Source organism: Orussus abietinus, unplaced genomic scaffold, assembly GCF_000612105.2.
Source record: "Orussus abietinus isolate OABI.00-Male unplaced genomic scaffold, Oabi_2.0 scaffold20, whole genome shotgun sequence".
NCBI classification, from domain to species: domain Eukaryota; kingdom Metazoa; phylum Arthropoda; class Insecta; order Hymenoptera; family Orussidae; genus Orussus; species Orussus abietinus.
In genome coordinates this window covers 728,343-740,523 of record NW_019394282.1, presented here as the reverse complement: position 1 = coordinate 740,523, position 12,181 = coordinate 728,343, and the positions used below count along the sequence as shown (strand labels likewise).

General features: G+C 37.8%; 2 protein-coding genes across 3 annotated transcripts; one reads left to right on the top strand and one right to left on the bottom strand.

The window, feature by feature from the left end:
- The first annotated feature begins 307 nt into the window (after positions 1 to 307).
- On the top strand, positions 308 to 2,809 carry LOC105694619. 2 transcript variants are annotated; one of them, XR_001103538.1, is made up of 6 exons: positions 308 to 440; positions 1,243 to 1,434; positions 1,810 to 1,941; positions 2,035 to 2,123; positions 2,273 to 2,444; positions 2,624 to 2,809. XR_001103538.1 is itself a non-coding variant. In XM_012415474.1 (5 exons), the coding sequence occupies exons 2-5, from the start codon at positions 1,389 to 1,391 to the stop codon at positions 2,384 to 2,386; spliced, it is 381 nt and encodes a 126-aa protein (XP_012270897.1). In that variant the 5' UTR covers positions 308 to 440; positions 1,243 to 1,388; the 3' UTR covers positions 2,387 to 2,809. The 2 variants fall into 2 exon arrangements, 1 of the variants encoding a protein (XP_012270897.1); XM_012415474.1 differs by having other exon boundaries at positions 2,273 to 2,809.
- LOC105694618 (nuclear pore complex protein Nup160 homolog) lies at positions 2,355 to 8,973 on the bottom strand. Its single transcript, XM_012415473.2, has 13 exons — positions 8,315 to 8,973; positions 7,619 to 7,932; positions 7,428 to 7,545; positions 6,778 to 7,310; positions 5,875 to 6,678; positions 5,356 to 5,792; positions 5,057 to 5,278; positions 4,227 to 4,909; positions 3,786 to 4,130; positions 3,479 to 3,661; positions 3,141 to 3,307; positions 2,805 to 3,038; positions 2,355 to 2,698 (listed from the first exon to the last, which is right to left on the bottom strand). Exons 1-13 carry the CDS (start codon positions 8,397 to 8,399, stop codon positions 2,597 to 2,599), a joined length of 4,227 nt encoding a protein of 1,408 aa, XP_012270896.1. The 5' UTR covers positions 8,400 to 8,973; the 3' UTR covers positions 2,355 to 2,596.
- Positions 8,974 to 12,181: the final 3,208 nt, after the last annotated feature.

The following is a 12,181-nucleotide window of genomic DNA, read 5'->3' as shown; positions in this document are numbered from 1 at the left end:
GTTCTTCCTTTACCATCTAAAGCGAGCAGTATCGGTAAGCGTAGGTAAGCCACCACCGTCAACTGCCGCATGGTATTACCATCACGAGTACGTGAGCCGCCAATGCCAACTGGTAGATGGTACCGCCATCGTGAATGCGCGACCTCCTATCAGAAATTCGTTGCGCCGCCCTTGGGGGCAAAAAACGGTGAAAGCTAATGTACGAAACCAGAGGGCAGCACAGGATGCGATCGCACGATCCTGCCCGTAAGCAATCTCCCAACTCATCTCTGGTTGCACATTTTCCCAGACTTTTTGTTCTATTTGTCATGGCTAACCAATCAAATACGTTACTGTAAAAAACTTGTGACAAATGACCGTGGAGATCGTCATATACGTCCTACTTTTTAAATTTTATTACAAAATTTGTATTAATTGAGAAGTTGTTTAGTTTCATGATGGTTAGTAGTATACTTATTTTCGCGAACATATAATACATTTTTATATCGGTATAACTTGTATTTGGTTGTTGCGCAATTTTATATTCTTTTTTATATCACAATTGTTTGTTATTTCGCATAAACTAGAACTCTGAAATTTGCATGCAATATAAAGAGCAACAAAAGCATCAAGAAATTTTACAGTAAAAGTTAGTGTTCGTTACCGTTCCAACACTGAATTGACGGAGATTATATTTTGATGCATAATTGACTTATTTGTACAAAATGAATTAATTTCTTTTTCAAAAGAAATTTTGTTACTTCAAGGTAGGACTATAATCTCAGGATAAAAATTTTAATTTTCTTACACAGTTTTTCCTTACTTTTGTGTTAAACATATCTTAATGGCTGTAATTATAACTTGTGGATGCCTTGCAGACAAAAATGAAATATACAACGACAACTCTTGCCTCCTTTGCAACTGGACCTGTTTTATGACGACGCGCAAAACTCTCTCTGATGTTATTTTAAAACTAATGAAAATATTTATTCCCTCTTGATCATTTACATCGTATAAATATTTTCCTGGAACTTAATAATAATTTTATACACTTTTTTTTATTATTAGTTCCTATAAATAAACATGATGCTATCTATTTTATGTATAAAACGTTTACAAATGTACATACTGTGGATATGGTACAGAAAAACGGAATACTAATAGTAACAAGTTTCTGAAAGTTAGCGATATTATCTCTTTGTAACTGTAACACTCTATCTTGAAAAGCAATGAACCTTCGACTTTGTTATCTCGTTTGAATAGAAAATAAAACAAATGCAGTAATATTTGCATGAGTGGAAACAAAATCAGACAGGCTCATACTCTGCAATTGACATGTGAGTTTCACTCAAAATAAAGCAGCAGGAATAAAAAAAAACAAGCTGAATAACTTGTATAGTTACATTCCTATGTCATTGAAAATAAGAAAACACGGAGCAATGTACTTCATCTGGGGTAAGTCTGATTGCTTTGTAACTATTTTTACGTTGTCAATGTTAATCAGTTCTAGGGATATTTTTACTAATTTCAAGTAAATATTGAAAATATACAAGCTAATAACATATGCGAATGTATATAATTTCAGAACTCACACTCGTACAAAGATAACGAGTGTACAGTTTCTGTAATATTGTGCAAAGTAGTTTCATCAGATGTTTTCACAAAAATTAACAATTATCTTTCTAGAAATTTTAGTTATGCCGTGAAACGTTATTATGTATTTGTCATATCCAAATCTTCAGATTCATAAATAATTTTTGTATCATTTTATTAAGAAATACTGATTATTGCTAAAAGTGTACAAATGTAATGTTTAGGTATGGTTCACAGGTGACTGGTTTACCAACGAGGTTCGAACATCTGATGATTCAGTTGTCTCGATAGTTGTAATGAATGACAGTATCACTAGAAGTATTACTGTACCTGGATATGGTGTATACCATAGTAATTGGTTTAAAAGTGGTGAGTGATGCTAATGTAAATTCTCAGCAATAACAACTAAATATAAAGTACATTCAATGTTTGATTAATTCGTTTTAAATAAAAATGTTTCAGATGCAGACTTGAAAAAACATTATTGGGCAGCATCGCTTTTGTTACCCATTGGATCAGTTTTCATACTAGCAGTAGTTATACTACTTATGGTAAACGTTTTGTACACTTGATTAAATAAGACTACCTTCTTCAAAACAATATTTTGGTTAAAATAAATACGATTAATTAACACTAAGTAAATTCTATTAAACAATTGACGTTAATAGGTTGTGCATGAAATTAAATACGGATGTTTCAGGTATTGTTCAAAAGGTGTCCACAGATGGTGGCCGCGATTGTTGCCGGAGTTCTCGGTGTAATTATTGTCTTTATAGTCCTTATAACAGTTAATCAATCCCCTGTTTATTGGTGACGTAATAAGGAATGATATTACTATTTCATTATCATAATTACCATAAGTGTTCCAAAAGGTATGTATAAACGCCACATGTTTTATCCTATAAATTCTTAAATGTAACGATATAAAAATTGCCGTAACTATCTAAAATCAGTGTACGACATATTTTCGTTTCATTAGCATTTATACAAGTATCACTTAAATATTAAACTTAGATATTTGCTGTTAAGACTTGTTACTGTGTATTTTCAGTCGTATCATATCATCTGACACCCTGGCAACTACATCGAAGTACTTATCTAATGTTTCCTTCAACTGCTCGTAACACTGAAACAAGAACCGGAAAGCCTTAATTTTACATTTCTAGAGAAGAAAACCGTCTTGAAATCAAATAAAAGATGTGCCTTTATACATGCAAATAAAATCAAAGTACCTGAACATATTTTGGATCGTCCTCTTCTGCGAATTTCAATTCACGCAATAATACATCAAAAGCATTATGACAGAGCCACACAGGGGAACCTGTTGCTACTAAAGGGGTTTCTAAACCAAAACGTTCCATTCCTCTGCCGAGCACTGCATTTATATAGTCGATGGCTAACTCTGCTGCTTCCATAAGTCTGCCCGCTCTAAAGAAAAGCCAAAGAAGTTCTGCTGCGTTTCGTTTCTATAACCAAAAAGCATTATAATAAACGTCCCTTACATTTGGCTTCTATTTATCTATTATTAATTACATATAAATAACAAATGAACACACAGCAGAACATACCCTGTATGAAGATAACAGCCATTCCGGCAGAAAAGCTCCATGATGAACCAATTTTCTAGCTACACCTTTATGCAAATCACTACTGCAATCCTTTTCATGTTTTAAGGTTAGGTGTTCTAACAATTTCCACGCTGTATTGGCTACATTTGAGTGCGATACACTTATGTCTGCAAAAAAATGTATGCATAGAAAAAAGCGTTGTTACAAAAAACTTGAACTTGTATTCAAATCAAGAAATGAAAGGAATAATATTTCTTAAATAACTGTTAAGTAAAGAGTATATCATAGAGGACAATTAAGTAACTATAAGAATGCATAGGATAAACAGGCATACTAACCAGAGATATCATTTTCAATTAACCAATCCCACGCAGCTGAATCTTCGTACTGACTTAATCTTACACATTGCGATGCTAAAATTTCAAGTACGGAGCTCTTATTAATATTGAATCGGTCGCATAAGTGAAGGGCATTTGTATATAAACCAACACTCGATAAAATAGCAATAAGCTCTGCTGGATCTGAAAAGAATGATGAAATATTTATAATTTCCTATAATCATATATTAGGAGATAGGGGTTACAATGCCCATTTGCCTTTACAAGACCTTTAAAGATTCGATATTTTTTTAAATGTTTTTCTCACCTGCTTGCGCAACGATGTGTAAGTCAGAATTCAATTTCGACAGTTTCAATCTCGCTTGCACTAAATAATATTCCTTCTTAATGTCTTCGAGCTCCAGAACTTCCACTTGCTTTTTAACTTTATAATGTAAAACTTCCTCGCCATTTATACTTCTCTTTTTCTTTGGATTTGTATCCTCTGGATGACTTTGATCTAGCACGGGTCGAACAATCCACTTGTATTTTTCGTTCACAAGATGCAGAACGTTAATGCAAGATAGAAGACACTGAGCTTGCTTAGAAATAATGGCCGTTGAGTGAGTTTCTTGACTTAAACGCATTGCTTGTTCGTACATCACAGATGCGGCTAAAAATAATATCACGGTATCAGTTAAATTTCAACAGTACAATATACTATATGTGAATTTCAAATTTACATTATCTCAAACTGTCCATTAATTACCTTTTCTCATGTTTCCTTTATTTATATGAAAACTGTACAAGAAGTTGTAGTAATTATATTCCAGGAGATCCACACTTCTTGCTCTTGATAATACTATTTTCTCAAGGTCTTCGTACATGTCGATGTAAGGAAACGTTATCAAATCCATCAATTTCTTTCTGTCAAACAATGTTACTACTAATTGTCTCAAACAGTCCACTCTTCGAGCAGCATCAGGATTTGAATTTAAGCAATGATAAGCTTCCATGTGATGGCCTAATTTCAAATGTTGGGCAAATATAATAGAATGAAGAGTCGGTAAATTAGGTTCGTTCTTATCAGCGATTGGTATAGCCGTTTCTGCCAAACGAATAATAGAGTCTGCTGCGCAATGTTGGTCGAATAGTTCGATTACTTTTAAGTAATACTGCACCAAGGCACTGCTCTTAGATGTAACACTCGATTCCAAAAAAGTATCGGCTAAGAATGCATCTGTCAAGACTCCGTTAGAGGCTCGGAGGAACTGATCGCAGGCTTTATGTGTGTCACCCATTTCCAAAAGGGCAACAGCCAATATAAATTTCCTTGAAGCGCTATTCCATTCGAACCACGTGCTTAGAAGTCGCACATACTCTTGAACAAGTAAGAATTGGCAACTCGACAGTAACCACTCCGGAAAGATAAAATTTCCAGAAATAGGCCAACTATTTAGATTAGTTAAGGAACATCGTATCATAAATAACAAAAACACGAATAAGACAATGCAAGGAAATAAAAAAATTGTTTTCAATTCTATTAAACCATAAAGCAATATCAAGAATATATATGGAACATATTTTATATGAGGATACACCAGTTGAGCTATGAGCGTGATATGGGTTAACATGCCGTAATGCCATGGAACTAAACCAGATGGGTCAATGTCGACGTGAACCATAAGAGCATGAGCGTGCTTTACTCCTCCACTGTGTATAAAAAATTCTAGCAATGACATCGAACGATGCTGGCGCTGAACAATGTTTGATCTTGAATCTGTGAGTTTCAACAGCGCCAATCGTTGGACACTATTTTCACTGCAAGAAATAATTTTCTTTTATTAATATTGATATACAGTTAGAATAGTTAATAAATGCTGAATAAATATTCTTACATTAAAGCTTGAGAAGACGTTGATGTCGCGGTAGATTCGCAAATCCATACGACAACATAATACGCTTGTGTAAGAATAACAGTTCTTGGTGCTAATGAAGATTTGATCGAATGGAGTGATCTCGAATCAAATGCTTCTGGTCGTGTTAAAACTATCTGTTGCAAGATAAGTAAATTTCTGCAAATTGAAAATCTAGAAAGTGTAATTTGCGTGACGCTCTCTGACACAGTAGAGATACCTAATTGGCTGCTAAATAAATGGTTTATACTGAGAAGCATTTTCGAGGCTTCAGCCTCGTTATCCTCATTCAATTGCAATTTATTTGGCTGACCAAGATCGTACGTCAAAGCTTCCAATAACATAGCCATGGCACTTGATATATCTTTAATGCATTCCAGTTTGCGATACATTTCTGACTGAAAGTCGAAGTCTAATAACTGCAAGTAAAAAAGTATGTTTAATCATTAAGATGATTTTAAAAGAAAGGTAATTGTACATGGGTACATTGTAATCACTTACAGGATTGTCGGGTTCCATGAGTAATTTTGATAATAGATCTTCGACAACAATATCTGGACTTTTCAGGTGATACAGTTCTCTTTCAATGGCTGTCTTCAATTTTTCTGATAATTGGTCTTCTAACATGACTAATGTAGACATTAGAGTGATTAGGTCTTGACAAATGTCTTCATCTTGACATAAAACTGGTGTCGTTTTGAAGCGTGACACATATGCCTTTTCGTTAGATAACATCAAGTGTTCCAAAGCCTCCATGGGTCTCAACAAGGAGAACCAAGATTTTTTAATTAAGGCAACACCATAAACATTCGGAAGTAACAAAAGACCTAAGGGTCTGTTCCCGTTAATATGATACTGAATTACGCATGAGTAAAACTTGGACCAACAACGATTAGCGGTTTCTAAATACTCCTCGTCTGTCAGTTCATAATCCATAACTTCAGCTTGGATTTCCGCTTCTACTGCCATACAAACACGTTCTTTCAAGACAGCTGGTGACAAAAACATGTCATTGAAAAGATTGGATCGTCTATAGATACTGAGTGCCCTGGTAATGTCAGTCAAAGAAAATTGACCCGGATGAAAAATGTAACTAATGTATGCTTGTCTTGGATCTGTGCCAGGATCGCTGACAATATAATCTCTGTCAGGAGGGTGCTCCAATACTGCAGTTTCCCATTCAGAATTAACTTGTTCTCCACTTAGTGGAAGACGTGCATGAGTAACGGCAACGGTATCCATTTCAGTTGTTCGCCACACTGCCCATAATCTCGTGGAAGTAAACGAAAAATCTACTAAGTGTTGCTGTAAAATGAAAAAACAATGAAGGTACTTCATGCACATTAATGATGCATTCCAATTCAATTATTGTTTTAATTATGTCTATTGGTTTTAGGTACTTACATCTGGGGCAATGATTGTACACATTCTAATGAATTTGAATGTACCAGCATCCAGAACAGGTTTCAAAATACTAAATTCACATCCAGACAAAAATTTCAAATATGTGCCTAAATATAGTTCACCATTGGACGATGTTAATACCTTTCGCAGCATGTGACCTTGAGCACCTTGAGATGCTACACGGTTGTCAATTGCAACATCAGCTACTGCTACATACTGAGCTTTGTTGCATGACCACATGCGTACGTTGCCTTCACGACATAAGGCAAATAAGTACGTGTCGTTGTCATATGTATGCAAAATTAAAGACATCGCAACATGGCCTTCGGAACTACGACCTCTAAATGCAGTTGCAATACCACTAAGAAATCGGGGTACAATTGAATCCTGCTTCAGTTCACTTGTTTGTACTAGTCCTGTTATGGTATCAAGTCGCAGAAGCAATATGATTCCTGAATTGTAAGCAAGTGCAAACAGAGACTCTTCTTGAGGAAGGACAAGCCACGATGCGGCAGCGTGAGGTACTGGTGAATCTAAAGAATATAAACATGAATAAATTCAACCGAAACATAGATTGCATTATTTCAATTTCTTATTAACATTACATCATATTTAAGCTTTCTTGCATATGGAGTATTTTTCTCACTCACTTGTTATCCCAGCAGTAGTAATAACATGAAATGTATGAGGGTCTCTAGCAGCCTGAACAGATGCTTCGCTAAGTATTGACTGAACACTTAATTCTGGGTGAGAACCCAATACGAGTTCCTAAAAATGAAATAAAATTCAATCATATTGAGAAAACTATTAAGTCTCAACTTTAGTTTATTTCTTTACTTACTTGTCTATGTATTTTATCAGGGTGTGGAAATGTAAGTTTATGAACACTAGACACTGTAACGACTAGTATAATGACAGAATTCACCGTTTCGTGAATTGAAATCCCATCCAAAATTGGAGTGTCTGTAAATTTGTATCTCACTCTACAGTTAGCAAGATTAACATCGAGGCTATGTTCCACTAATTCAAGGATATCATGGGAGATTCGCCAATAGATGAAACGATTTCGAGTGTAATGTTTTGAACTATCTTTATAAGAGTAGCCGCCCGCCTTTTCTGGAACCTTTATATCCTGTAGAGTGCTTTGGCTTCCACCTAAAAAAAACCAGAAAGGTATTTATCATCATCACCGATGTAAACGATTCAATGCACATACATTTCATTTTTTCACATTAAGGATTCAAAAATTGAATTAAAAAATAATTTAGATATTAAACTGACTTCTGCACCCGCTTTGATTTACATCTTTACTACAAATTTATTAAAAATTGAGATTTTAATCCTGGCACATTCCGTTTTGAGGTTAGGATGCCTTTCCACTTTGCCAGCTTTCCTTTTTCTTGTTACACTTTAAGTTAAAGGTTAATAAACTCAGTATTATTTAGGATATCGACATTTTTCATAACATGTCTTCAAGAAATACGAATTATCATCTAAATTAAAGAGTTGAGGCATTTAATAAAACCATGATGCTAACCTGTATTTAAAGTGATCTCTTTCCATTTTTCAGGTAAAGTTTGATCCGGAATGACTTCTCTATAGCCCAATTGGAATTCCAACATTTTTCTCGGGTTTCCTTATTAACTGTTTAACCAATTTCACTGTAACACTTTACTACACAACACATTTTATCCGGCACATCGTTTGCAAGCACTTCGATATGTGCGAACCGGCGAGCAACAGGGTATTCAAATCCCGCCATTCCGTTATTGGCGTGTTCAGAAACGCAATAATAAAAATTACGATTTGATCCATGAACCAATGAGAAGACAGAGTAGCTACACTTAAAAATCACCTACTAGGTATTTTAGTTCTCCGTGATATTCGTACTTCATCGAACTTGAAACCTCGACTGTGGCGTCATCAGACGGCCAAAACGTTTTCCACATACATCTACATTCATATTATCCATAGTTGGTAAAAAAGGATGGCAAACACCTTCCTCTCAACTTACTACCTTCATTACATGATGGCGCATATAGTATAAGAAAGTAATGAAGAGTATATCATTTTCATATTACAAAGGCGTAATCGTTTACTACAAATTTAAAATATCCAAATTTTTAGCAAAGCAATGTTGCAAGTGAATAAGAGGAAGGATTGTCAAGGAGAAAATGAATATTGGGAATAAATAAAAGATCCTTGAAGGGTGCCGTTTTGAAATATTAAATTACCGCTTGTAGATTATAGAATTAATGAAGTGGCATCTTCATGCAATCACGGAGCTGTGAAATTCTGATAGCGGTAGAAAAAGATAAGGAGATGGTTCCTTCATTTGGGAAAAAAGTCTGCGGGAAGCACAGTCTGCAACCGATTACTCGCATCGCGCACTCGGTGGGTTCACCCAGCGAGATATATCGTAACAGGGGATGCGCATAGTTGGCATGCCGATAAAGAGGCGGTTGTTCGAACTCCGAACCATCGTACGTAAAGTTGTACCGAGCTATTTTAACGCACCGAGTTATTTGCAGGGCACCCGTAGTCGTAGCGAGATGGAAGGTTAATCTCGAGGTATTTAAATTCGATGGCAATCTGCATATAAATCTGAATGTTCTTACAGGAAGGACGAGCGTTTACGACTACTAACACAGGTACACACTCATGAATTTTAATATACACAAGCGATCTCCCAAAGTTTCCGTTCTTACTCTACAATGACGACCGAGGGCAATGAAATATTTCTATGCAGAAGTTTTCCTCTTCAATTTTAATGCCAAGCAGGTCAGGCAAACATAAATATAATTAACAGAGGCAATGGAACCTACCCATATGACGAGTTACGTTCATCCCAAATATAGGTTTCCAAGAGGACAAGGTACAAAACACGTTTAATTTTCAACTGTATTTATTTCTCTAGAGAGGAGGTTACATCTTTTGACGCCATATTTTAGGTTATGCCGCACTCGGCCGCGGGGCGTGGATTTCGTTCACAGATGGTTTTAGCTGCTTCAGGTAGTGGTACTCAAAAAGGCGCGAGATATACGGACCGAAGAAAGCATCTCGTGACTGCGTGCTCTGGCTTTGTTCGGAGCATGACAATCGGAAGATACGGCGCGTCATGCGTGCACGGGAAGAGTCGGCACGAGTCGAAGTTCCAGTTTGTACCGCTAGGCGCCTCGTAACTCATTTAGACGGGAGCAGACAAGACAGGCTCAATTACTGCCGCGGCAAAAACTCAAGCAGCTTCCTCGTACGACGTGCGTGGTCTTCGCGGTGTTACTCCGAACCACTGTCACCCGGTTGCCACTTTTCTTCCATAAGAAGAAATCGCTCGGATCCTTTCAACGAGACTGAGGCGTTTCAAGCGGCTTAAACGCTTCTGCCACGGCGAGGACGCGAGAACTCGACCGGCACGCCGGTGATCTCGGCTTCAATTACGTATCAGTATCTCTCTGTGCCGCATCTCTGTCGCCGACATTCACGGGCACGAGACAACAAAGCTTTTGTATACTTTGAACGTTACATTTGGACTAAAAATACACGGGAGCTCTACACATTGTTCTATTCTCTTTTCAGTGTAACTCCAGTGCAGCAAAGCCGACCCTGATTCTCATGAAGTGGTCCCCAGGAGACAAAGAACGGTAGAGCACCAAATCGCTTTACAGATTATAGAGACATCCATTAATGTATAAATTAAGTTGTTCACCCCAGGATGTCTATTGAACCTTCCAGTTAAACGCACATACGGTAGGTTTTGTCTCGTCTCGTCAAGACTTGCAGTTGATAAGTTCTCATAGCCATGTTGGACATGTAGTAGCTACACTTCTGCAGGGGATTGGAGAAAAAATGGACAGTTCCTTTTCGTAGAAAATAACCGTCATTTTTATTTAAGGACGAAGGCAAGTTTGTCCAACCTGGTAATCTTCTGGAAGAGCTGGTACCATTTGGTCCACCTCCTAATCAGCATCCAACGAATTAGAAGTCCGAGACCATGACCGGTTCACCTCGAGTTCGGAACCGGAAGTTCGATTGAGAGGTCAAGTGCTCGGATGGGGTTCCGTGGACTGTGGGTGAGTTGTCCGAAGTTGGCTAACCGAAACAATGTCCTGTTGATGGTAATATTTTAATGAAGTTAGCAAGTTCTTGGTAGCGCCCCCGGGCAGACAGAGACGCGATTCCGAGCATAAATACTGAGGAGCAGCCGAGCGAGAGCCGTGCACGGCCGGAGGGGCGGAGGCGCCATCCAACCACTGATTTCTGCTTACCGATATCCTCCCACAAAGCTGCCTTCATCTTGCAGCTACTCGGGAGCCGTGGCTTGACTCTAGATTCAACTCGGCTTCGAGCTACGAGTCAAGCGAACACCAGCGGCTTCGAAACGATGGCGGATAAGGACTGGCCGACCGACCTGGGGATGTTGGATGCCGGAGCAACGATCTTGAAGAGTTGGCCCTTCGTCAAGAATCAAAATCCAAGCGAAGCGACATCGTGCACTGACCGCACCCCATATCTACTTTCCAAATTCCAAGTCAATCTAGAATGTAACGTCTCAATCAGCAGGAAGTAAAACAGCTGCTTCTAGCTTCAAGGCGATGTGAAAACGGCATCTGAGGGGTCACTAGTTTATGAAACTTCTCTTCCAACTGGATGTAACGAATCATTTGAAAACTTACCACGTAAATATAAAGGGGCTAAGGAAGGTCTCGACATCCATGAAATTTTATTTTTCGTTAAAAAATGAAAAAATGTCTGTATAGAAATATTTAAAAAATTGTATAATGAGTGCCAGGACCTTAGGGCCTCCACATTAACGAGGTAAAATATTAATCAATTCGGTACATCCAGTCCGGATCCCTGCAAATAAAAATGTGAGTATAATTCTTATTTCGGTTTCATATGAGAAGATATTCTCTTTTATAGCATATTATCAGGAGATGGATCACTGTGTCACGGATTTGTGTCTAATAAGCGTCCGCAAATGCAGGGAGGTAAATGACAAACGCGACAGGGTGTAAACTGTAAATTGGCGACCCAGCTGTACGGATGCTGCGATGACCGATAAGTGATTAACCGTTAGGACGGTATCGTAAGTGAGGGAGGACGAAATCACACGAGCAAACAGTCGCTTTGCATGCGTCGAGCGTTTTACGGAGTCGGGGATTAATTTGATCGATGCCTAGCGTGCGTAATGAAGTGGCCGTCGAACGGTGGAGGTGACGGCCATGAGAAACTGTGATTAACGCCGCTTAGCATCCGGCTGAATATGAGGCTCCCTTGATATTCTGTTACTCGAGATGAAGAAGATGAAGGATAAAGTACTTCCTCTTGAGGCGATCCAGGGGTTCGAGAGAATGAAAAATCGATGGGTACGGTGCGCAAGAAAAGGGAGTATTCGACGGGAAGA